Below are 27,143 nucleotides of genomic sequence, written 5' to 3' on the forward strand. Positions count from 1 at the left end.
CCGAGGTGCAGAGGGTCGCTGGGGCTCTGCAGAGGGGTGCACACAAAACATCCAGGGATAGAGCCGTAAAGGGAGCAAGTTATCAACGTGAGTCACTCCACATCCAAGCAACACAGGTATCCTGACGTTAGACCTGCTGGAATGGTAAAGCCTCCCTCTCCCCTCCCCCCCTGCTCAGATCTCTCTGCTTGGTTTCCAAAACGCTGCAGGGAGCGTCGCCACCGAGGGCTTCTGCGGCGGAGAAGGGGCACGGAACTGCGCGCCGGTCCCTGGCCGGGCGCGATCTGGGGGCGGTGCCGGGGGCGGGGCGGCGCGCGCCCGAGCGGCTGCGGCAGTTGCGCGCTAGGATCGCTGCCGTGCGGCTGGGCCGGTGAGTGCGGCGGGACCCGCGGCGGGCGGGCGGGCGAGCGAACGGGGGAGGGAGCTGCGCAGCCCCGCACGCGACCCCGCGGCGGCCCCGGCCCCCGCCGCGCACTCGGCGCCCCTCTCCTCAGGTTCCCTCTCCTCACCGGAGACCCGCGCTTCCTCCCGCGGGCGCTGCGCCCGCATCCCTGCCCGCCGCCGACCCCAGGACGCCCCGCTACCCACCCCACCGCCCGGCAGCCCCCTCCTCCCTGCGGGGGCGACGCCCCCGGCCCGCGTCACGCTCGCGCCATTGTTTCCCGGCGTCGTCTCGGGGGACCCCGCCTTCGCCCTCGGAGCGGGCCGCCGCCGCCGCCGGGCGCGCTCCCTCCTCCGCTTCCGCGGCGCCTTTTCCCGCGTCCGGAGGCTGCCCTGCCCGCCCCGGCTCACGGCGCTCTCCGCGCCTGCTCCCGGGGGCCCTCGGGCCTCCGCCGTGGGGGGCGGCCCCGAGACGCTGCCCGCTGGGCGGCTCACCAGCCGGGCGTGCCGCGGGCAGCACTTCCTGGTGGAACGGCCCGGCGTCGCCCGAAGGCGGGCGGCTTTCCGGAGGACCCCAGTGGGGGGCCCGCCGGCTCCGGGCCGCGGAGGGAGCCGGGCGCGGCGGCCGGCCCGCGGAAGAAGGGCGTCTCGGCGGGTTTGGCTCCGGCAGGCCGCCTCTTTTTCAAAGCAGTACCAAGTCTGGCGGCCCGTTTGTTTCCTCAGCCTGGGTGGTTAGATGCTGTGCTCCTCAAGGCGGTGCTCCGAAATGACTAGTCACTGTACCTCGGTGGTGTGCACGCGCGAGCACGTCGGTGCGCGCGCCCCGGGGATTCTTCCCCATTTGTTTCAGAATGTCTATTAATTTTTCTTCTTAAGGCACCGGATGCAACCTGCTGACAAGAATGTGACTAGTTGCAACAGCGCTGTTTATCCTAAAGACTTTCTGGGTATAGGGGACACTTGAGATCTTTTACATATTCACTACAGCACTTTGCCGACGGTGTTTAAGAATTCACGCAGACGAACACCTCCGGGCTGTAAAGATTTCAGTTCAAGAAGACAGTAGTTAAGTTGGTAGTTAAGATAAAATCTTTGCGAGTACCTTCCTGAGGTGGCCAGGGGGTGGAGGGTTGTTGATAGTTGGGTTTTTGCTGGCACACATTATTTCTGATGTGCATTTCCATTATGTTCACCACCACCCTATTTCATTAACAGGGATTACTTCACTACTTTACTAAGTTAGAATTTAAAGTTTAAGAATCAACTTAGTGAAGTAGGTGGGAGGAGTGAGGGAGGATGTTCTGTAATTTCAGGCTTTTTTTGGTGGTGGTGGTGGAGGAGATTGTGCATGCTAAGCAAGTCCTCCACTTAATTTTAAGATTTGGTATCATTGTGTGAAAATGCACAATCACCTGAAGTTTGTAATTGTAGGAAGATTTATATTAGTATTTACATGTAGTGCTTGCCAGGCTTACTTACTATGCCTCTTCCTAAAGAAAGCCAGTAGCGTGTTCATTAAAGTCTTCATTGAAGTCTTTAGAACATTTCTACTGTTGTTTGGGGAAAGGAAGGAGAACAAAAAAAGTTTAAAAAAATACTTCATTTTGTGTCATTACTGGGGCTTGAACTCCAGGCCTGGATGCATTCTCACTGAAGGCTGGCACTCGACTAGTTGAGCCACAGCTCCGTTTCTTTTTTTGGGGGGGGGGGGAGGGGGGGGTGGTTGGAGGAGGGGGAGTTCCTGCAACTTGAACCTCATCATGGTCTCTGTCCCTGAGCTTTCATACTTAATGCAAGCAAGCTACAGTTCCACTTCAGGCAATTTTGGTGTTTAATTGTAGGTAAGAGACTCAGGACTTTACTGCCTGGACTGGTTTTTTATCTCAGAGCTCAGCCTCCTGAGTATCTAGGATTACAGGTATGAAACACCAGTGCCAGACCTTGTTTTGGACAAAAGTCTCACTGACTTTCCTGCTTGGGCTGGCTTTGAACCAAGATCCTCAGATCTCAGTTTCCTTAGTAGCTAGGATTACTGATGGGAGTCACACCAGAGCTTAGCTAAACATGTTTTTTTTTTTTTTTAAATTACCATCTTTTGTTTTTATGAAAGCCTTTTTATTGACTTTTACCAGAAAGTAAATTCAGTGAAATAGAAAAAAAAAAACCCTCAACAACTTTGTCATATTTTAGACTATGCTTTTGTTACTTTTTTTTAAAATTTTTTTTTAATATATTTTTTTTGGGTCCTGTCGTGGGTCCTGAACTCTGGTCCTGGGTGTTGTTCCTCAGCTCTTCAGCTCAAGGCTAGCGCTCTATCACTTGAGCCACAGCGCCACTTCCGGCTTTTTTCTTTTTGCTTATGTGGTGCTGAGGAATCGAACCCAGGGCCTCAGGCATGCAAGGCAAGCACTCTACCACTGAGCCAACTTCCTTGGCAAAGTGCTTGCCTAGCAAGTGCAACGTCCTGGGTTCGATCCCCAGTACCAAAAAAGAAAAGACAAAAAAAATACAGTTAAAAAAAAGCTTTTGTTACTTTTAATATAAATGTGTTTTTATTTAGTGATAATTGCTGTGTACATATTTTGATTTTTGCACTTGAATTTCTGGATTTTCCATGCATCTAAAAAAAGCATCTAATTTTTATTCATTGATGCTTTGTAAAAATGGCTGTAATACATAGTACTTGACAGTGCTTAGTACACAGGCTTTCAGTAAGTTTTTTTGTTGAATGAGTGTGATATTTTGAGCTTTTAAAAGACAACATCCACTAACACAAAATGTTAAATACCACAAAACATATGTTAAGCGACATGCAAGCAGTGAAAACAGCAGTTCTTTCAGCCAGAAGACAGAATTACTTATGTTTAAGGGCCTGGATTTTGTAGTCTGGGTCTGAGCTTTGGCTTGCTACTTACAGTCCGTATAACTTTCAAAAACTTAACCATAGAGATCTTTACTTTCATCTTGAAAAAAAAAAAAGGAAAAAAAATTCACAGGAGAAAATAGAATGTGATTCTGTTGATGTGTTACTGGCACATACTATGCTTTGTACAAAGGTTAGCTCAGCTCCTTGTGTTTTGTTTTTGTTTTTTTGAATGGGGATATTATAGTTTGGTATGGTCAGGGAGAACCTATAGAGACGATGCTAAAATGGATATTTTAAGAGTATAATGAATCCCAGCAACAGAAAAAATGAAGTAAGATACACATATTTTTTAATTTTTTAAAAGAAGTTATGACCTGAGGAAGTTATTTGGGTTGAGGAACTTGGTAGCATATTGCTAAATGGGTGCTAAAATTCTTGTCATTGACCCAGTAAGTTTTATGACTTCTGATCAAAATTTGTATCCTGTAATGATTTGTTGCTGAAGTTTCAAGTGGCTGTTTATGGAAAACAACCTTAGCAATAAACCAAAAAAAAAAATGGCAAAACTGTTAGCAGAGTAGCAAAAAGACTTTATATTTCATGATGAATATAGAATCAGTAAGATTAAATTGGAGAGAGACAAAACTTGTTCTTGCTCTGACTGGGAAGTATTGTCAGGTGAATAAGATGAAAGAGCCTGGCTACCAGGATCTGCTTGGATAGAGAAGACTGAAATTTGGTATTTGAAATTTGATGTCTTTAAAAAAATATTAGTATGCTTCCATTGCAAATATCCAGAGGAAACATTGTGTGTGTGTGTGTGTGTGTGTGTGTGTGTGTGTGTGATTTCTCTTTTTTTTTAGTGACTTGATTCAAAGATTTCTTAAAATATTTCAGACAATGGCATAGTGGCTTTAATGTATTTACTAGCCACCTTCTTTATCTCCCAGGCCTCTTACATACTAGGTAAGAACTCTACCACTACATTCCCAGCTCCTGTTCAGCATTTTTTGTTTTGTTTTGTTTTGTTTTGTCATGTCATGATCCCTAGCACTGAAAAAAACAACAAAAATAAAAACAAAAACTGACTTGTCTAGCAATGACTATAGCTAATCCTCATTTGTATACCTGGGATGGATGGATGGATGGATCTCACTTTTTGCCCAGCCTGGAGTGTCATCTTTATGTTGCCTTCCGTAGCTGGGTTGTTGAGATGGGGGTCTTGTAAGCTTTTTCCCCCACACTAGGCTGGGCAGAAAACAAGATTCTCTATGTCATTCATCTACACAGCTGAGATTACAGATGTATACCATGCTATCCACCTCTTGGTTACGAATGAGGTCTCATGAACTTTTGCCCAGGCAGGCCTCAAATGGTGTGATCTTTCCAATCTCCACTTTCTGAGAAGCTAGAAGAAATAGTTTCCAGGCCCTGAGATCAAGCCTAGGACTGGTACACACATGCAGGTGTGCGTGCATACACACACACACACACACACACACAATCTACAATAAATGTTGTTACTGTGTTAACATTGTTAAGGCATTGAGTTAATGCATATCGCTCTAAATTTTCACCAATTAAGTAAACTAAACTTAAAAATGAATTTGTATAATAAAAAGAAGTAACTTCGGTGATCATTTCTGCATTTCTGATTTTTTTTTTTTGTCAGTCATGGGGCCTGAACTCTGGGCCTGGGCCCTGTCCCTCAGCTCTTTAGCTCAAGGCTAGTGCTCTACCACTTGGGGCACAACGCTACATCCAGCCTTTTCTTCTAATGTGGTGCTGAGGAATCGAACTCAGGGCCTCATGCATACAAGACAAGCACCCTACCACTGGGCCACCTTCCCAGCCCCATTTCTGATTTTTTTTTAACCTAAATTTTGTAAGAGAAAAGAGCTAAAACAAAGTTCTGTGAAGATCAGGAACTCATTGGTAAGAGGGCAAATTCTTTTTGAAATAAAGTAGAATCAACTTTTAAAAAAGTATTCAAGAGTCATTACTTATTGAAAGTGTTATGCATTGGCTGAATATACAAATTGTACAGCTTTCTATCTTTGTGTTTTTGATAGACCTTAGATAATTATGAGTAGTTTGAAGATAAAAGTAGCTCATTTGAAGATAAAAGTAGCTCAATCTTTTTTTCTTTTGCATTGATGCTTAGTAGGCAGGTGCCCTACCACTTGCCATGCCCAACCTTAAGCGTTTTTATACTCTCTAGCTTTTTTTTGTGCCATTAGTCATATTATTTTCTTTCTTTTTTTTTTGCCAGTTGTGGGGCCTGAACTCTGGGCCTGGGCACTGTCCCTCAGCTCTTCAGCTCAAGGCTAGCCTAACTCTACCACTTGAGCTATAGCGCCATTTCCAGCTTTTTCTGCTTATGGTGCTGAGGAATCGAACCCAGGGTTCATGCATGCAAGGCAAGCACTCTACCACTGAGCCACCTTCCCAGCCCCAGTCATATTATTTTCTAAAGTTTAACAAGAAAATCCTTATTTTTATTAACATTTATTAGTATACATTAGTTGTACAAAGGGGATTTCATTTCCATACATGCATACAATGTATCCTGATCTAATTCAGCTTATTCTGCTCCTTCCAATAACCCCAGACTGAAGGTCTGGTATCCAAAACATTCAGTTAGAAGCAACCTGAACATGCTGATGAAAAAAGAAAGCATTCTAAGTGATTTGGCACATGAGATGTAATAAAGCTTTAATAGAATATTTAGAAGCACAACAAAATTTAGCTCTTTTCTTGTTTGTCTGTCATGGGGCCTGAATTCTGGGCCTAGGTGCTGTCCTTAGCTCTTCAGCTCAAGGGTAGTATTCTGCCATTTGAGCCACAGCTCTACTTCTGGCTTTTTCTGCTTATGGTGGTGCTGAGGAATCAAGCCCAGGGCCTAATGCATGCAAGGAAAGCACTCTACCACTTAGCCACCTTCCCAGCCCTAGCTTTTTATTTTCAAAACGTTGGAAACTCGTATTTCTAGTTTTAATTTCAGACTGTACTACTTTGTTGCTTCAAGAAGGAAAAATGAGTGAATGTCACTGCTGAATTAGTTTTAGACACTATGTTGGAAATGAACTATACAAAATGGGGGAGAGGAGCCAAGAGGATAAACATTGGGAGAAAATGAGAGATAAGGTGACACTCTTCAAAAAGAAATGTGCTCATTACCTGACTTAAGTAACTTACCCCTCTGTATATCACCTTTACGATTAAAATAATAAGCCAAAGGTGGAGAAGTGAATTGGCAGGGCAATTGGTACTTCATTTCTCACTTGACAAGATAGACTACTTCTCAACTTTATTTTCCATCAAGGAACAAGGAACCTTTTGTTCTGAGGCCTGATGTTGAAAGGTTGGCAAAATATTATTACATTAATCAGGCCAAGAATTTAATGCATTTGTTAGGTTTCACAAAAATTTATTTAGAACATTAGAAGGATTTTGTGTAATCTTGCATTTTAAAGCTTACACACAAAGCAAAAGGCTGTATAGAGGCTTAATGATTATTATATTTTTTTTGAGGTATTGGTGTTGGAATTCAAAGTTCTGCACTCTACCACTTACGCCATGCCTGGCTTTTTGTTATTTTGAAGTCCAGTCTCATAGAATTTTCTGCCCCGCCTGACTTTAAATTGTGATCCTCTGGATTTCAGCCTCAAGTAAGCTAGGAGTACAGACTGAGTCACTAGCACCCAGTATATCACAGTACTAGGGCTTGAACTCAGAGCCTAATTTTCTCCTTTGCATTTTTACACAAGGCTAGTTGGCCCTCTAGCACTTGGGCCATACCTTTGGTTAATTTATTTCTGTGTGTGTCACGTCTGCCCTGCAAGATGCTGGGGCCAGAGCAGCAAACAAAAGTCTCTTGTTATTGGGCTTCCATTTTATAGCTTGTGACTGATGGTACACAAACTGGAAATGTTACATACAAAGAAAGAAAGCAGGATAAATGAGTGGTTTATGTATCATTTTATTGGTAGTGTTTATTAGCTATGACTGGTATGCAATGGCATACTTGGGACAAATGATAAGAAGAATTCTAAATGAAAATAATGAAATGAAAACAAATGATTGAGGTTGAGGGTATAGCGTGCTTAAGGCCGTGGGTGTAACTCTCCAATATTGGAGGAAAGGAAACAGAACTACCCCAAAATGAAAAAAGTTGTTTGACAAATATGCAAAAGATGAAAAGTAATGAAATGTTTAATACAACAAAGTTTTTATAAATATTTTCTGGAAAAACTGACATTTAAAGTGTGTAATACGTTTTCTTGTATGTGTTACTTTTGAGATTAGAAGGAGCAAAATTATAAGGTGTTAGAAAAAACTGATTTTGTTGGGGCTGGCATTGAACTGTGATCCTCAGATCCTAGCTTCCTGAGTAGCTGGATTACAGGTAAGAGCCATTAATACCCAGCTCAAATTTTGTTTTTGTTTTGTTTTGTTTTTTAGTTGATTGTAGGGCTTGCAGGGTCTGGGCTCGATCTCCGAGCTCAAAGTGAGTGCTCTACCACCTTGAGCCACAGAGCCACTTCCAGTTTTTGAGTAGTTAATTGGAGATAAGAGTCTCAAGGGGACTTTTCTGTCTGGGCAGGCTTTGTACTCGGATCCTCAGATATCAGCCTCCTGAGTAGCTAGGATTGCAGGCAAGAGCCACCACTCCGGGTCAGTTTTGTTTCTGGACATATTTAAATTTAAAAAAGTTTGGTCCTCTGTGGTTTTGCTTTTAACCTTTGTTAGGAGCACAGCAGTGTTTAAATATCTTTGTTTTACCACAGCCAGAAACTTTTAGAGTTACTCTACATAGGACTCATGATGGTGATAGGTTTTTCCCTTGTGACTGATTGGGATGGAGACCACTCCCAGCCTGCGTGAACACTGAGGATTGTTAACTCTGATCCTATTTTATCCACAAGAATTAGTTGATGTGTAATTGAAACTTGTCCCTCTACAGATCTTAGTTTTTTTTTTTTTTTTTTTTGTTTTTTTTGTCAGTTGTGGGGTTTGAACTCTGGGCCTGGGTACTGTCCCTGAGCTCTTCAGCTCAAGGCTAGGGTTCTACCACTTTGAACCACAGCACAGATTCTGGTTTTCTGATGGTTAATTGGTGATAAGAATCTCACAGGCCTTCCTGCCCTGGCTGGCTTTGTACCTCGATCCTCAGATCTTAGCCTTCTGAATAGTTAGGATTACAGGCATGAGCCACCGAAGCCCGGTAGATCTTAATTTTTGTGTGTGTGCTAGGGATTGAACCTGGCCTTGTGCATGTTCAACATGCGCTCTAGTTCAGAATTATAAAATCTGCCACTTAGTTGTTCCACCTCAGCTCAGATTTAAGTATTTAAAAATAGAAAGGAGGTATGGGAGGCCTTAGCAACAAGTTATATATGAGCTACCTTCCCAGCCTCGCTATAATCCTTTTTGAATAGAAAAAGACCTTCTGATTTCTCGTCAATTTAAATTCTGATTTTTATATTTCTGTAACATATTGTCATCCCAAGTAACACATCATTGATTGTTTTGTAGTTCCCTACTTTCACATTTTGTCCATTTTTTTATAGCCCTTAAAATGGTCCAGATTTACCACATGGACTTTCTTTATGGAACAAAAAGACCGTATTACCCTTTTATATCTATGTAGCAAGCAATATTATAAAATCTATGTATTAAATATCTATATATATAGATATATAGTTATATATCTATATGGTTTTTATAGTATGTATATGGTTAGCATATGTAGTATATAGCATGTCAAATACACTATATTAATGAAGGTCCAGTTATTTTTGTATATTTATTTCAGCAGTGGAATTTGAACTCAGGACCTCAGGCTTACCAGGCAGACACCACTTGAGCTATACCTCTAGCCTTTGTAATTTCAGTTACAAATAGTCTAGTAAATAACTTCCTAAGTTAATATTACACTTCAATAGGATTTTATCTTTAAATTTTTTAGTAAAATCCCTTTTGTTCTGTAAATACCATATAGAAATCTTGATTACCTAAAATATTATGAACAGTAATATGTATAGCTAAAGAACTGCAAACTGGTACTTTGTACATTATATTCACAGAAATGCTATCCACAAAAGACAAAAGCTGGAAAATAGTACAAATATTCATCAGTAGACTGATGCCAATCCGACTAAATTTCTGATTTTTCTTTTTTTAGAATTCAGTACACATATAAAATGACAACCTCCTGGAGTGATCGGTTACAGAATGCAGCTGATATGCCTGCTAACATGGATAAGCATGCTCTAAAAAAGTATCGACGAGAAGCCTATCATCGGTAAGTATTTTGTCTGTTTAATCCTCAAAACAGCTCTGTTAAGTGGGCACAACCTTATTTTACACATGATGGAAATTAATGTACTGAGAAGTAGTTTACAACAGGTCATGTAACTAGTTTGTGGTTTGAATCTAGCTGAAAGACCATTTAGCTACTAGTATACCTTATTGCTTCTTATGTCTGTTAATAAAAATGCTTAAGAAAAGAATGTATTTAGCTGTAGAAAATTTCACCTAAGTTAATAGGAATCAATTTTTTTCTTTTCTTTTTTTTTGTCTTCCCCTTCCCAGTGTCTGTCCATATGCTAGGCTAGCTATGTATAACTGAACTATATAAGATACTTTTATTTTGGGGGTGGGGTGGGCTGGACTGGTATTGGTCCTTGAACTTAGAGCCTGGGCACCTTCCCTTAGCTCTTGCTCAAGTGGTACACTTGAACTACAGCTCTACTTCTGGCTTTTTACTGGTTATTTGGAGATGAGTCTCAGACTTTCCTGTTCAGAATTCTCAGATCTCAACCTCATCCTGAGTAAGTAGCTAGAATTACAGGCATGAGCCACTAATACCTGGCAACATTTTTAGCAGGAGAAACAAAGGATAGAGTTAGTGATGTAGTAAACATTAAGCTTCTTACAAACATCATCTAGTAAGCATCTTAATTGCATTTAATACATCATCACTTGAATATATTTCTGACTCACTTGGAATAGTATTTCCTGGAAGATTTTAGATAGCCTTACATTCTTCACATTGTAAAATACATTTTGAAACAATAGGAATAATAACATAAGCATCTTCAAGCTTGAAATTTTAGACTTTTTTTTCCCCCAAATAAGAATATTGCTATGTAGCCCAGGCTGGCTTAAACTTGTGATCCTCCTGCCTCAGCTTCCTGAGTGCTGGGTTTGCATGTGTGTACCACCTCATTTGGCACACTTAGTTTAAGTCTTTTTTTTTTTCTAAATTAAAGACATTTTGAGTTGGTGATTTGCAACTGGATAAATTAGATTATTTATGCTAATCATTATCATAAACTGTTCTTAGTTTTATGTAAAGATCTAACTTCTAGCCATTTTTTAAACTAAGTCTTCTAAACTTCAATATGGAAATGATGGTCACGTATCATTATTAAGAGCTGACTTCAGAATGTATGACTATTGTTCTTCCTTCATTTCCTTGTTATGATTGCTGTCTTCTGAGGCTAATCATCAAGCCAAACCCTTCATTAGAATATGTTTTGCTGTATAGTCAGAAGGTAGTCCAAGCTGCTTACATGATACAGTGATGTGAAGTAGTCAGGTTAGATAGTTCCTTATTTTAATAACTAGTAGAAGTATAGCTCAGAATTTATATTTGCCAAGTCAAAGGATGGAACACTTAGATTTTTCATCACCTCTTCAAATTGACTGTGCCTATGATGCTGAAATCAGGTATTTGGTTTTAACTATTTAAAGTACTTATGATTATAATATTGTAAAATTTCTGCTAGTGAATTTGCTTTTTCCTTATGAATAGTGTTTATGAACTCAGCAGTATTTTTTTTAACATATTAAATTGAAATTTAATAACTGGGCCTGTAAATTTGTTAACCAGTCTTATTTTATTTATTTATTGTTGGTCTTGAACTCAGATCAGGCTTAAACACAGGGTCTGGGTACTATCCTTGAGCTTCTTTTGCCCAAGGCTACACTCTACCACTTTGAGCCTCAGCTTCACTTTTCAAGTGGTTAATTGGAGATAAGAGTCTCATGAACTTTCCTACCTGAGCTGACTTCTAACTGTGTTCCTTAGGGATCTTAGCCTCTTGGGCAGCTAGGATTACAGGCGTGACCTGTCAGTGCTTGGATCTTTTTTTTTTTTTGCCAGTCCTGGGGCTTGAAATCAGGTCCTGGGCACTGTCCCTGAGCTTCTTTCATGCAAGGCTAGTTCTCCCACTTGAGCCACAGTACCACTTCCGGCTTTTTCTGTTTATACGGTACCGAGGAATTGAACCCAGGATTTCATGCATACTAGGCAAACACACTACTACTAAGCCACATTCCCAGCCAAAAAGTCTTCTTTTAAAATCAGATAAAAGTTGGCTGGGAATGTGGCTTAGTGGTAGAGTGATTTCCTAGTATGCATGAAGCCCTGTGTTCGATTCCTCAGTACTGTATAAACAGAAAAAGCCTGAAGTAGTGCTGTGGCTCAAAGGGTAGAGTGCTACCTTGAGTGAAAGAAAGTTCAGGGACAGTGCCCAGGCCCTGAGTTCTAGCCCCAGGAATGGCAAAAAACTAAAAACAAAACAGAAGACTTTTGTATATTTATCTGAAAATATTTTTAATCACAATTTAGTTCTCTAAACCCAACAAGTTTTAATATTTAAAGCTGTTGAATTATTTCTTCTCAAATTTAAATGAATGTATTTATGTATTTACATAAAAATGAACTTATTTACACATGTAAAATAATTCTATACTGGTAGTTTGACTCATTTGTAAATTTAGAAATGTTTGCAATATTTATAGCTTCAAAAGCAAGTTATCAGCTTATATGCACATAAACTGGCAGACAGATTGATCTCTTTTAATTTCTTTTTCTCTTTACTTAAGGATATATGGATGTTATTCATTGTATGTATATGTACACACAGAATTTATAGTAATTAAGGTATATACATACATTGTAATATAAATCAGGCCAAATAACAATAAGGTAATGATACCTACAATAATGTGGATGGCTCTCAAGACTAATGCTGAATCAGAGAAGCCAGCTATAAAGGTTATATCTGGGTCACAGATGTAGCTCAGTAGTAGAATGCTTGCGTAGTGTGGATGAAATTATTTCCAGTTCCACAAAAAGGGAGGGAGAAGGAGTAAGGGGCAGGTGAGGAGGAGTATCCTGTGTAATTTATACCAATCACTAGGAGTTGGTGGAAGAGGGATAGTCTTAACTACAGAAGGATAGTATGAGAGCTTTTTGGGGTGATAGAACTTTTCTGATTCCAGGTTGATTATTATGTCACCATAAATGTGTTAGTAGTAATGTATACCAAAAATGTCAATATCATTAAGTTTGAGAAAATAATTGCTTCTATAGACATTCTTGAGCCTATTTTTTGTGGCTATGCACTAAGTTCTCCTGATTTCTACTGCAGAATGGAATTGTTGGACCATAAAGTAAGCATATGTTTAGGTTTAGTAGATATTGTCCAATAGGGTTCCCAAACAGTGCTCTATAGTTCTACCTATGATGTATGAGAGTATTGATTGCTTTGAATTGTATGTTTAATTAAAAAGTTATTATGATACATATATAGTAAAATTTCCTTTTGGTTTGAATTTGTATTTTCCTGATGAATAATTAGGTTAGACATTTTGTTTTTGTGTGTGTTCACCTTAAGGCTTGAACTTGGGGCCTGAGTGAGGTTTCTGAGCTACTATACTCAAGGCTAGCACTCTATCACTTGAGCCATAGCTCCACTTATGGCTTTTTTAGTGGTTAATTGGAGGGAGATAAGAACCTCAGACACTTTCTTATCTGGACTGGTTTTGAACCCCTTATCCTTAGATCTCAGCCACCTAAGTAGCTTGAATTATAAGCTAGCTCTCTTCAGATGTTAATAAGCCATTTAGAGTTTCACATTGTCATTTGTGTCAACTTAAATCTTTTTTTTTTTTGGTCCAGTCATGGGGCCTGAACTCTGCGCCTGGGCACTGTCCCTCAGCTCTTCAGCTCAAGGCTAGCGCTCTACCACTTGAGCCACAGTGCCACTTCCGGCTTTTTTCTTTTTGCTTATGTGGTGCTGAGGAATCGAACCCAGGGCCTCATGCATGCAGGGCAAGCGCTCTACCACTGAGCCACCTTCCCAACCCCTCAACTTAAATCTTTATATCTATCTACCTACTTTTTTTTTTTTTTTGTCATTTGTGGGGCCTGAACTCTGGGCTTGGGTGCTGTCCATCAGCTCTTCAGCTCAAGGCTAACACTCTACCATTTGAGCCACAGCACCACCTCTGGCTGTTTTTGCTTATGTGGTACTGAGGAATCGAACCCAGGGCCTCAGGCATGCAAGGCAAGCACACTTACCACTGAGCCACCTTCCCAGCCCAACCTGCTTTTTTTTTGATATACCAAAACTTTTATTCTCAGAAAACATAAAATCAAAACCAAAACAAATAATATATATCTGGTCCCCACCCTATCCCTCCCTCCCAACCACCCACACATCCTTTTGAGGTGACTGTGATGCATACATAGGGGTGGAGCTGGAGGATCCTGTGTTCCTTGGGCAGAAAGAAGTCTTTTGGGGGCTAGGTATTCTCCAAGCTGACATCTCTTCCATCCTTGCCTACCCTCTGAACAGAGTGCAAGAGGGAAGAAGAATTCTGGAGTGCTCAAGTTCCTTGGGGAACAGGTGGCTGAGTCAGTACTACCCCCATGGCCTTTACCAGTTACAGCTCATCTTCATCTAGCTTGGCAAGTCTGGCCTGACAGGGAGGGCTATTTGGAGTTAGAAGGGCTGGAAGAGACTTGAGGAGCTTTGGGGTATCATTGAGAGCCTGTGTGTCCTGGGGTAGGGGTGCTCTGGCAACCTCCTCTTTGGGTAACAACAGCAGGGAAGGAAGAGAGCCATTGATGGGTGTGTACATGCTGTCCTGGGCCTGGTCTCCAGGCCTCATTCTCCCAGGGCTTCCCACCCCAGGAACTGCTGGCCTCTCCAGGCTGTTGGTCTGGCTCTCTCATCTCTGGTACTCATTGGGTGACTGCAGTGTGTTGAGGAAGTCTCATTGGCTTTCCAGGATATGAGCCACTTGTCCAGGCTTGACTGGCTGCAGGGTCTGAAGCCCATAGGACATAGCTCTGGATCCCACCTTCTGGCCCTCTGCAGGTCAGTGCAGAGCGGCAAGGGTCACTTGGAGGCTCCCCTCCTGTTCCAGGCAGCTCACCTTGATACTGCTTTTGTACATGTATCCCGACTGTGTACTGCCTCGTGCTCCTCCTCCCAAGGCCTCACTGAAGATAATTTGCTCAAAGAGGAACACATGCCTTTCTTGACCACAGGAAGAAAGCAGTCCCCCAGACCCAGGCTCTGTGACCCAGAATATGTCTTGGCCCAAGAGTTTCCCCTGAGCAGTCAGTTTGCCCTCAAATCATCGCAGTCTCCCTAGGGACATCATATCATTGCAGTGCTTGGGCACAAAGCACATGACCTCCACAGCTTGCTCCAGCTCTTCAGTATCCATCCCAGCTCTACTGTAACACTTCAGAAAATCCTTGAGCAGCAGCTGGTATTTCATGATCCACTGTACAGGTTTGATGAGGAGGTCATTGCTGCCCCAGCTGTTGCATGAGTGCCTCAAAGTAGCTGTTTCCAAACTCTGACACCACATGCTCTTATTTGGGCTTGTTCTGACAATACACCACATACATATGCAGCCAGCACTGGTGTTTAATGAATAGCTGAGGCAACTAGTCAGAATCCTCCAAACACCAAGGTCTCTTCTTCAGATGGCTAGAAGCCCACCTGCAATTTTTTTTTTTAAATACCAGGGTTTTGTTTGTTTGTTTGTTTGTTTTCTGTCGGTCGTGGGGCTTGAACTCTGGGTCTTGTCGCTTTCCCTGCGCTCTTCAGCTCAAGGTGTGAGCACTCTACCACTTGAGCGACAGCACTACTTCCAGTTTTCTGGTGGTTTATTGGAGATAAGAGTCTCATGGAGTTTCCTGCCTGGGCTGGCTTTAAACCATGATCCTCAGATCTCAGCCTCCTGAGTAGCTAGAATTACAGGCTTGAGCCACTGGTGCCCAGCTCTGAAATACCAGTTTTATTGAAGTATATTCATATAATACAAAATGTAATTATGCAATTCAGTGGTTTTTATATATTGACAAACTTTTGCCTACTACTTAACTTACATTTACATTATCCCCTAAAGAAACCTACCACTCATTAATAGTTGCTATTCTGGACATTGCATATAAATATAATCTTGCATATATTTTGTGTCTTTTTTCCACTTAGTTTCAAGTCTCATCTGTAGTGTAATATATCTTAATACTTGTATAGCTTTACATTTAAACATTTCTTTTGGACAGTACTAGGACTTGAACTCTCAGGGCTTTGTTCTCTCTCTGCCTTTTGGCTCATGGCTGGTGCTCTACCAGTTGAGCCATGCCTCTAGTTTCCTGTGTTTTTTTTCCCTCATTTAGTTTCAAGTTTCATCTGTATTGTAACATGTCTCAGTACTTTTATATCTTTACATTTACATTTCTTTTGGGGAATAGTAGGGCTTGAACTCTTAGGACTTTGTTCTCTGCTTTTTGGCTCCTGGTGGTGTTCTACCACTTGAGCCACCTCCAGTTAGACTTTTTGTTGCTGGTTACTTGAATATTAGTTCTTGGATTTGTCTTCCTGGGTTAGCTTTGAACCTAGATTCTCACGTCTCAACCTTTTGAGTAGCTAGGATTATAGGCTTGAATCACTGGCACAGTTCAAAAACCATAACATTTACCGTTACATAGTATGTACAACTCAATGGATTTGCTGTATTTATAAGATTGTGCAAATATCACCACTGTGATATTCCAGAACATTTTGGGTTTTTTTTGGCCGGTCATGGGGCCGGAACTCTGGGCCTGGGCACTGTCCCTCACCCTGTCATCTCAAGGCTAGTGCTCTACCACTTGAGCCATAGCGCCACTTCTGGCTTTTTCTGCTTATGTAGTGCTAAGGAATCGAACCCAGGGCCTTATGCATGCAAGACAAGCATTCTACCACTGAGCCACCTTCCCAGCCCATTCCAGAACATTTTATTAATTGAAAAGGAACCTCTTAGCTGGATGTTGGTGGCTCATGCTGGTAATCTTAGGTACTCAGGATCTGAGGATCATGGTTTGAAGCCATCTGGGCAGGAAGGCTCATGAGACTCTTACCTCCTATTAAAGACCAAAAATTCACAAGTGGAGCTGTGGCTCAAGTGGTAGAGTGTTAGCCTTGCACACAAAAGCTCAGGGACAGTGCCTAGGCCTGAGTTCAAGCCCCAGGACCAGCACACATAAAAAAAGGAACCAGTTGTTCAATGGCAATAACTTCTCCTTTCCTTCTTCCTTGGACATGATAACTATGAATCTACTTTCTGTCTCTGTGGCCTATTATGAATATTTCATATTCCCAGCCCTATTTCGTACAAACGGAATCATACAATATATGGCCTTTTGCATCCGGCTTCTTTTATTTAGCCTACTGTTTTAAAGGTTTATTGATGCTGTGTCTATTCAGTTCTTAGTTCATTTTAGTTGCTGAAAAACATTACATTGTACAGGTAAGATATACCATACTATATTTTTCTATTCATTTGTTGCCTACCATTTGGGTTGTTTCCATTTTGTGGGCCATTATGAATACTACTACTGTTAACATTTTTTCTGGTTGTAGGTCTAGCTATAGAATTTGCTGGCTTATATAGTAACCTTATGCTTAAGTTACAAAAAATTTCCATACTTTACTACGGATGTATCATTTTACATTCCCTCAGCATGTGTGAGGATTCCATTTACTTTGCATCTTGACACAGTTGGTATCTTTTAATTATAGACATTTTCTTCAGCTCAAGGCGACTGCGCTACTGCTTGAGCCACAACACCACTTCCAATTATAGACATTTTAATATGTGTGAAATATCTATGACTTCTATTTGCATTTTCCTTATGAAAGCATCTTTTCATATTCTTATTAGCTATTTATATATATTCTAAGAAATGTCTTTCAGATCTTTTGCCTTTTTTTTTTTTGGTCTGTTATGGAGCTTGAACTCAGGGCCTGGACTTTCTCCATGAGCTTTTTTGCTCAAGGTTAGCACTCTACCACTTTGAGCCCCAACGCCACTTCTGGTTTTCTGGGGGTTAATTGGAGATAAGGTTCTCACAGATGGGGTTGGGAAGGTGACTCAGTGGTAGAGCGCTTGCCTTGCATGCATGAGGCCCTGGGTTCTATTCCTCAGCACCACATAAACAGAAAAAAAAGCCAGAAGTGGCGCAGTGGCTCAAGTGGTAGAGCGCTAGCCTTGAAGTGAAGAGCTGAGGGACAGAGCCCAGGCCCAGAGTTCAGGCCCACAACCCAAAAAAAAAAAAATTCTCACAAACTTTCCCGCCCTGGCTGGCTTTGAACTGTGATCCTTGGATCTCAGCCTCCTGAGTAGCTAGGATTATGGCTGTCAGCCACCAGAGCTTGGTTTTGCCTATTTTTTGAGTTGTGATTTTATTGTTGAGCTGTAAAAGTTCTTTATACATCCTGAATATGAGATCTTTGCATAATTTTCAGATATTTTACTCAATTTTTTGGATTGACTTGTCACTTTCTTGGTAGTGTCCATTGAAGTACAAGTGTCTTTAATATTAATGAAATCCAATTTATGTTTTTATTGCTTAGGCTTTTGTTATCATATTTAAGAAAATCATTATTTAATCTAAAGTCACAGTATTTTATTCTGTTTTATAATTTTAGCTCTTACACTTAGAATTTAATCTATTTTTAGTTACTTTTTGTATATGATGGGGTCCATATATATGGAATACACAGTATATAGATGTCCAGATTCATTATTGTCCATGTAGCTATCCAGTTTTCCATCACTGTTTGCTGAAAAGATTATTCTTTTTATAACCAATGGCATTGGCATCCTAGTCAAGAATAAGTTCATTATAAATTTGTAGGTTTGCATTTTTGCTTTTTTAGTTATCTCACTGATGTATTTGTTTTTTCTTAACGTTAGTACCATTCAGTCTTTTTTTTTTCATGTTGGTAAGAAAACTTGGCAGAGCTTTACTGAGTAAGCAAGCAAGCAAGCAAAGCAAGTAGACAAGTAATCAAGCAGACAAAAAGCAGACAGACAAGCAGAAAGGAAGGGCAGACTTTTAACAGAGTATGGGTGCTCTCGAGAAATAGAGAGACACCCATTTAGTCTTAATTATTGCAGGTTTATAGTGACTTTTGAGATCAATGATATGTGTCCTTTAACTTTGTTATTTTTCAAAGTTATTTTGACTATTTTTGGGGCCCATCTCTGGTCATAGAATTTTGTTAGGTATTACATTGAATCTGTGTACATTGATTTGAGGAGTCTTGCTGTCTTAATATTGTCATCTGATCCATGGATGTGAAATGTCTTTCCATTATTTAGATCTTCAATCTCTTTCAATGGAACCTTTTTCTTGTGCTTAATCTTAGAGAAAACTTTCAGTCTTCTATCACAAGTATGAGATTAGCAGGTTCTGGTCAGGACACCAGTGGCTCACGCCTGTAATCCTAGCTACTCAGGAGGCTGAGATCATGATGGTATCTCGTTTGTGTTTTGAGTTTTGCTGTATTGAAGATCAAACCCAGAGCCTTGCTGGTTTCTACTTCTTACTTGAGTTAGTGTTGGTATCTAGATATTTGTCCAATTATCAGTCACCTGAAATGCTGGCATTTTTCTAAGATTAGTAATAATGTCTCTTCTTTCTTTTCTGTTTATAATACTTCTCTTTTGAGGTTATGTTACTTAACTTTGTTTTCTTGATCTTTTCAAAGAAGCAACTTTAATTTTTTTTTTCCAATCCTGTGGCTTGAACTCTGGGCCTTCGCACTGTCTCAGAGCTTCTTTTTGCTCAAGGCTAGCACTCTGCCACTTGAGCCACAGGACCACTTTTGGCCTTTTCTGAGTAGTTTATTGGACATAAGAATCTTACAGACTTTTCTGCCTGGGCTGGCTTTAACTGCGATCCTCAAGGACTGCAGGTATGACCCAACCATACCTGAGTAGTTTAATTTTTCTCTATAATTTTTTCTTTTCTCTCTCTCTCTCTTTTTTTTTTTTTTCCAATCCTGGGCTTGAACTCAGGGTCTGGGCCTCTTTGTGCTCAAAGCTAGCACTCTACCACTTGAGCCACAGTGCCACTTCCAGCTTTTTCTGTTTGTGTGGTACTGAGGCATTGAACCCAGGGCTTCATGCATGCTAGGCCAGCACTCTACCACTAAGCCACATTCCCAGTCCTTCATTTGTATTTTGTCTTTGCTATTCTCTACACTTCACAGCAACCAGAAAGGTTGAGTTGTAATCTACTCTATATTGTCTTCCTTTTCCTTTCTTTTCTTTTCTTTTCTTTTCTTTTCTTTTCTTTTCTTTTCTTTTCTTTTCTTTTCTTTTCTTTTCTTTTCTTTTCTTTTCTTTTCTTTCCCTCCCTCCCTCCCTCCCTCCCTCTCTTTTTTGTTTTTAGTGCTAGTCTGGGCATTGTTCCTGAGCTTTTTTTTTCAAAGCACTTAAAAAAAAAAAGACACTTTTTTCTTTTGGGTCCGGTCGTGGGGTCTGAACTCTGGGCCTGGGCACTGTCCCTCAGCTCTTCAGCTCAAGGCCAGTACTCTACCTCTTGAGACACAGCGCCACTTCTGGCTTTTTTCTTTTTGCTTATGTGGTGCTGAGGAATCGAACCCAGGGTCTCATGCATGCAAGGCAAGCGCTCTACCACTGAGCCACCTTCTCAGCCAAGACACTTTTTTCAAGGCACTTGAGTCATAGCTCCACTTCTAGTTTTTTGTGGTTAATTTTGAGATAAGATGCCTTCCTGGCTTCAAACCTCTGTCCTTGGATCTCAACCTAGCTAGGATTATAGACGTAAGCCCTGGAGTCAGTCTTACTTCTTCTTCTTCTTTTTTTTTTGTTTGTTGGTCATGAGGCTTGAACTCACAGCCTGGTGCAGTCCCTAAGCTCTTCAGCTCAAGGTGAGCACTCTACTGCTTGAGCCACAGAGCCACTTCATGTTTTATAGTGGTTTATTGGAGATGAGTCTCATGGGGGCTGGGAAGGTGGCTCAGTGGTAGAGCACTTGCCTTGCATGCCTGAGGCCCTGGGTTTGATTCCTCAGCACCACATAAGCAAAAAGAAAAAAGCCGGAAGTGGCGCTGTGGCTCAAGTGGTAGAGCGCTCGCCTTGAGCTGAAGAGCTGAGGGACAGCACCCAGGCCCAGAGTTCAGGCCCCACGACTGGACCCCCCCCCCAAAAAAAAAAAAAAAAAAAGAATCTCATGGACTTTCCTGCCTAGGCTGGCTTTGAACCGTGATCCTCAGATCTCAGCCTCCTGAGTAGCTGGGATTACAGGCATGAGCCACTGGCACCTGGTTTATCTCATTAGTTTTAGTGAATTGTGATCTGTTTTCATTCAAGTCAAAATAAAACTCAATTTCCTGTATGATTTTAACCCACTGGTTATTGAGGACTGTTTTGTTAATTTCACTATTTGTGAATATCCGAAATCTCCTTATTTACTATTTATACTTTTGTTCCATGTTGTTGGAGGACATACATATATATTTTTAGTGGTACTGGGATGTGAAATCAGAGTCTTGTGCTTGCTAGGCAAGTGTTCTACTGCTGATCTACACCTCTAGCCCTTTTTACCTTGGTACTTTTTGAGATAGGGCCCTGCTCCCTGCCCAGGGGCATCCTGGACTGAGTTCCACCTATTTAGTCTTTTCATCATAACTGAGATGATAGACATGCTCTACTAAGCCCAGCTTCTGCTGTTGGATTTCAGTCTTGTGGATTTTTCTCCCTAAGTAACCTGGAACAGTGATGCTCCCAATCTTTCAGACTTCTGCATAGTTAAGATTATAGTGAAGAGTTTTCATAGTCATATCAGATATGAGATTTAATTTATTTTCTAGCTAAAATTCTGTTTTTGTTTCACTACCTTGTAAGAGATTTTGATTTTTAGAAAAAGTATTTCCAGGAAGGCAGTGCCTGATAAATCTGGTTGCTTTTTCTGTTCACACACTCCCAAATTACAGTAATTCTTTGAATGCTTACATACAGCAAACAACAACTCTATTAGATGTTATCTCTCACTTACAGATGAAAAAATTTCAGGCTCATGTTAGTAATTCATTGAAAGTTACAAAGCCAGAAAGTGAAGGAAGTGGATTTAAACCTAGTTCCTGTGTTCCTTTTCTTTCCATCACTCCACACTGCCTTTTGTTTTGCTTCTCTACGTCTTTTTTTTTTTTTTTTTTTTTACACAAAGTCTTGCTATAGCTAAGACAGGTCTTGAACTGTCAATCCTCCTGCCTCAGCCTCCTGTATGCTGGGATTATAGTCATGTACCACCATACCCACCCACTATACTGCTTTTCTATGTAAATCTGAAAGTAGTATCATTTTGAACAAATTCATACTATTTTTAATTACTTGGTGACTACTTACATACTTTAATAGCTAATAGAAACCTTAATGATAGGGGCTGGGAAGGTGGCTCAGTGGTAGAGCACTTGCCTTGCATGCCTGAGGCCCTGGGTTCGATTCCTCAGCCCCACATAAGCAAAAAGAAAAAAGCCGGAAGTGGCGCTGTGGCTTAAGTGATAAAGCACTAGCCTTGAGCTGAAGAGCTGAGGGACAGCGCCCAGGCCCAGAGTTCAGGCCCCCACGACTGGACCCCTCCCCCCCCCCCAAAAAAAAAGAAATCTTAATGATAAAGTATTTCATTTTTTTGTTTTGTTTTTTTTGGCTGGTCATAGGGTGTGAACTTGGGGCCTGAGCACTATCCTTTAGCTCTTTTGCTCAAGGCTAGAGCTCTACCACTTTGAGCCCACAGCACACACACATATAAAAGAGATAAAAGTTCTTTAAGAAAAAAACAAAGCACTTAAATTTTTTTTTAGGATATAGCTTATTTTTTATTTGATCACCACTAGAAGGACTTACTTCCATCTCAGTGTTCTTTAGACTTTAGCAGTGTTATTTCTTCCCCTGTTGCATAATCCCTATGCATTATATCGGTCAGGAGGCAGGAATGTTGCAATGTTTTTCTTTCAAATCTTAGCTTGCTCTGAGATTTGGAAGTAATTTTTAAGAATGTTCTGGATATATCCAACATATGCTAAAGATTTGTAAATCTTTTTCATGAGCGAGCTGGTTCAAGTGATTGAAATTCTTCTTAGGAGGAGTTAATAAAACCAAAAAAGAGACTTCATTCAGTGTGGAAATAGTTTAGTCTCTTGTAATATGATCAGAACCATGAATATTTCCTTCTCTTGTAGTTTACATTGTTCATTTCCTGAGGAAGGAAATAACAAGATTGACCATTGAAACTTCAAATTATTTATCCTGTTCTTGATTTTTTCTTTAACCTCCAGAGCTAACAAAAATGATTTTGACTGACTAGAGCTGCTTAGGTCTGTGAAACTCACATTGTTTGTGTACTGTTGGCAGGCCTCATTAGGGGATAAGTTTGTTTTTTCTGTGTTTGCTAGATTGTCTTTTACAGAAACTGGCCAGTTTGGATTGTTTCCTTTCTTAACTCGCCAGTGTTAAACAGTTCAGGTCTTATTTTTTCTTGGTTTCCGATTTTTTTCCCCCTATTATTAGGTTTTCAAGTATTTAAAGCTGAAGATATTGGTCACTGAGGTACTGCCTAGTTAGTGTTTGGCATTGTGCCGGAATTTGTTGGGCCTCTCAGGGCCTGAGTTCTCTGTGCTTTCACAAATGAGCTACAGTTCTCAGGAGATCAGTGGAGCTTGTTTGTTGAGCCTGTATTAGTATCCAGAGGAAGTAGATCTTGGAGAATGTCTAAGGAAGGGTAAGTGAGTTTATTCTTTCTCTCATTTTTCTCAGTGATTAGGTGTCATGTGAGTGAATTGGAACATTAATAAGCACTGACACCAGTCTGAGCATGGGAGTAGATGCAGAGGTTGAAAGAAATTCAGACCAACGTTTACCATGGTTCATGTGTAATTTAAAGTTACTTTTGCTGTTTTGAAAGACTGAGGACAGGGATAATAGGAATTTACAAGATATAAATATCCTGTTTACTCCATTTTGCAGCTTCCTTTTTTTTTTGGTAGAATGTGTTTGTAAAGACTAGAATCAAATAGTAGTGGTTTACCAAAGAATTAAGTTTAAAAATTGAAAAGAATTAGAGAAGAAATTGTACCTTTAGAAAACTATGTAAAAGACTGAGTGAAAAACAGCCTGTGATATTTCCAGTCAGCAGGCAAAAATAATTTAGAACAAAATTCCCTTTTCTTTTTTCTTTGTAATGTAAAAAAACTTCTGTTAGGTTTTTGTTTTTCTATTATTATTTTCTAATGTTTCAGATTCTGAATCATTACTGATTCTCTCTTTGTAACCTGACAGATTAGTGCCTACAAATTTTCAGTGGTCTCATTTCAAGCTTTTTTCAGGCATAACTAGGTCTCTGGTTAGTTTTTAAAAGCAATTCCTTTTTATAAAATAAACATGGATCTCCCAAATAAATACTAAAACTACAATAAATTTTAAATTTTGGTTATTTGGAAGCTATTCTTTTTCTAGTTCTTTGTTCTATAAGGAATTGTGAAGTGATTCCAGAGCCTTGCACTTATTTAATCTAATCACATATCATTTATGGCCTGCCTTACTGCTGTTCTTAAGCCTCATTGAATAAAGAAGTAGACTAAGGTGTAAATAATGCTATAATTATTTTGGTACATCTCATGATTTCACTAGAAATTTATTTTAAATGTAAAAATTATCAAAGGACTGCCTCTTGCCTTTATGTTTCCTTTCTAGATTTAGTTATAGATTGGCAGTCATTAAACAAAAAATTATCACAGATGCTGTCATATTTGCCATTCTTTTACATATAGTTGTTTGCAAAGTTAGTTTATAGATTTAAAAGGAGCTATATTTCTAAATGCATTACAACTTTTAGGAAGTAATTAGTGGTAATTTTCCTTCTTTCATAAAGCTTATGTTAAAAGATGTCAGGGAAGACTGTACCTAAGCCAAAAGACACATAAAGACTAATAGTCTTTTAGGTTTATCTCTGTGGGCCCAGGAGTAATTCTTTTACTATCTGAATAGATAATCAACAAGTATATTTGAAGTACATCAGTTATATAAATAAAATCAATTAACCATTATTGTCTTTGTAAACAAATAGGTGCTGTGGGATAAAAAGAATTTCGATAGTCACTATTTTGATGTGTAACATTTTGACAATTATTATAGTCTGTTATTTATGTACTTATGTTTTGTACCAGTCCTTAGGCTTGAGCTCAGGGCATGGGCATTGTCCCTGAGCTTTTTTGTTCAAGGCTAGTGTTCTACTATTTGAATTTTTGGTGCTTACATGGAGGTAAGAATCTCATGGACTTTCTTGCCTGGATTAGAGCTACAGTCCTCATATCTTAGCCTCCTGAGTAGCTAGGATTACAGGTGTGAGCCACTGGCACTCAATTGTAGTCTTACTTTATTTAATTTGCTTTTTATTTACGTGGAACCAAGGGATTGAACTCAGGACCGCATGCATGCTAGGCAAACATTCTACCACTAAGCCACATTTCTAGCCCTGTAGTCTTATTTATTATTATTATTTTTTGTTGGTGGTGGGACTTGAACTCTGGGCCTGGACACTGTCCCTGAGCTCTTTAGCTCAAGGCAAGTGCTCTATCACTTGAACCACAGTGCTACTTCTGGTTTTTTGGTGATTAATTGGAGATAAGAGTCTTTCCTGCCCTGGACTGACTTTGAACTGTGATCTTCCGATCTCAGCCTCCTGAGTAGCTAGGATTACAGGTGTGAGCCACCAGTATCCGGCTCTGTAGTCTTATTTTAATACCTATGTAATACTTCCCAAAAAGTAATAGTATTAGAATCATCAAAATTATCTAATCATATGCCACATAGTGATATTTTGGTCAAAGAGAGACCACATATTTTACAGTGGTCCCATAAGATTATAACAGAGCTGAAAAGTTCCTATTACTTAGTGTGATTGTAGCTATTATAAGATCTAAGCACATAAATATGTAAGATTTTATGATGATGCTGATATAAACAAATCACTTGTGCTGCCAGTCATATAGAAGATAGCATATATAATTGTGTATACTATATAATACTGATAATGGTAATAAATGACCGTATATTGGTTTATGTATATGTTATACTATGCTTTTTTCAATCATCAGTGCTGTTTTATTTTTTATTAAAATTTTTTTAAAAATTGTTATTATAAAGGTGATGTACCAGAAGGGTTACATGAATCAGGTAAAGAGTACATTTCTTTTTTGGATGATATCATACCTTCCCTTGTTTTCTTCCAGTTTTCCCTCCCATCTTCACCCACAAGTTATATAGTTCATTTCTAGCATAGTATCTAGTGAGTGTATTCTATGCTTTTAAAACTGTTATACTATATTTTTTACTTTAGAGTATATTACTTCTACTTAACAGTAGCTCATGCCTGTAATACTGACTACTCAGGATGCTGAGATCTCATGATTGTGGTTTGAAGCCAGCCCAGGGAAGTCAGTCAGCCTGACATGTTTCTCACAATATGTCCCATCATCAAGTGTACTTGATCCTCTGTGTGGTAGTTAAGACAGCATGGCATTGGTATAAGGATAGACATAGGGATTGTGGAACAAAACAGTCACGCACATATGTGCTAAGTGACTTTTTAGAAGTGAAACCAGAGTTTTCAGTGATGAGATGTTAGCTTTTAGCAAGCTACATATTAAAAATGACAATAAATATGCTGGATGCTAGTGACTCCCACCGGTAATCCTAGCTATACCCAAGAGATTTAAGGGTATTGGTTTGAAGGGAGGCTAAGCAGAAAAGTCCATGAGACTCTTATCTCTAATTAACCAGCAAAAAAGGCAGAAGTGAAGGTATAGCTCAAGAGGTAGAACACCAGCCTTGAGTGAAAAAGCCAAGTAAGAGTACAAGGCCCTGAGTTCAAACTCCAGTACTGGCACACCCAAAAAGTGACACAAAATGGATCATTGACCTAAATTGTTTGTTACCTTCATTTTCAGATTATATATACCAAAAATTAATAAATGGGCCTCATCAAAATAGAAAAAAACCTTCTGGTTTACTTCATTCCAGCCACTTGAGCATTGGAAATTGAAAAGGATTGTGTTTTGAGGCCAGCTTGGACAAAAAGTTAGCAAAACCACAGCTCAATTAACAAGTTTAGCATGCTGGTGTCTAGCTGTAATCCTAGCTATATGGGAAGCTTGGGTAGGAGGGTTGTGGTGTGAGGTTGACTTGGGCAAAGTCCTAGCAGAAAAAATAACAAAAGCAAAGAAAGTACTGGCAACATTGCTGAAGTGGTAGAGTGCCTACCTAGCAAGCCTTGAATTCACACACAACAAAAAAGTAGTTACAAGGAGAAGAAAATATTCTCAATATATTTTTTTCTTACTATAGACTATATCCCAAAGTGAAGAACAGATAACTTAGTTTAAAAATAGGCAAAAGAAGCCAAGTATAGTAGTACACATCTCTAATCTCAGCTGTTTAGGAGTTATTTAGGTAGATCATAGTTGGAGGCCAGCCCATGCAAATATAAGTTGTCAAGACCCCATCTCAAAAAAAGCCCAGTGTAGTGGTATAGGTCTGTGATCCCTGCTATATAGGAGGCAGAGGTAGGAGAACTTCACTCTTCCTGCAAGCCCAGGCAAAAGTGTGAAATTCTATTTTGAAAAAAACTAAAGCATAAAAGGGCTACATGTGAGTCTCTGATCACTTACATTGCAAGCCCAGATCCTAAGGTAATAATAATAATAATATACAGAAGATTTAAGTA

General features: G+C 40.0%; 1 protein-coding gene and 1 pseudogene across 1 annotated transcript in view; one reads left to right on the forward strand and one right to left on the reverse strand.

Annotated features, from left to right (window-relative positions):
* Positions 1-309: 309 nt before the first annotated feature.
* The window catches only part of Nt5c2 (5'-nucleotidase, cytosolic II), a 91,389-nt gene continuing 64,555 nt past the window's right edge, over positions 310-27,143 (forward strand). Inside the window, exons 1-2 of the mRNA XM_042689348.1 lie at positions 310-370; positions 9,435-9,554. Of these exons, the coding sequence (XP_042545282.1) occupies positions 9,454-9,554 (101 nt within the window). The 5' untranslated portion in view covers positions 310-370; positions 9,435-9,453. The remainder of the gene's footprint in view (positions 371-9,434; positions 9,555-27,143) is intronic.
* Positions 13,939-14,929, reverse strand: LOC122115794 (annotated as a pseudogene).

Source organism: Dipodomys spectabilis, unplaced genomic scaffold (genome assembly GCF_019054845.1).
Source record: "Dipodomys spectabilis isolate Male_0828 unplaced genomic scaffold, ASM1905484v1 ptg000125l, whole genome shotgun sequence".
NCBI classification, from domain to species: domain Eukaryota; kingdom Metazoa; phylum Chordata; class Mammalia; order Rodentia; family Heteromyidae; genus Dipodomys; species Dipodomys spectabilis.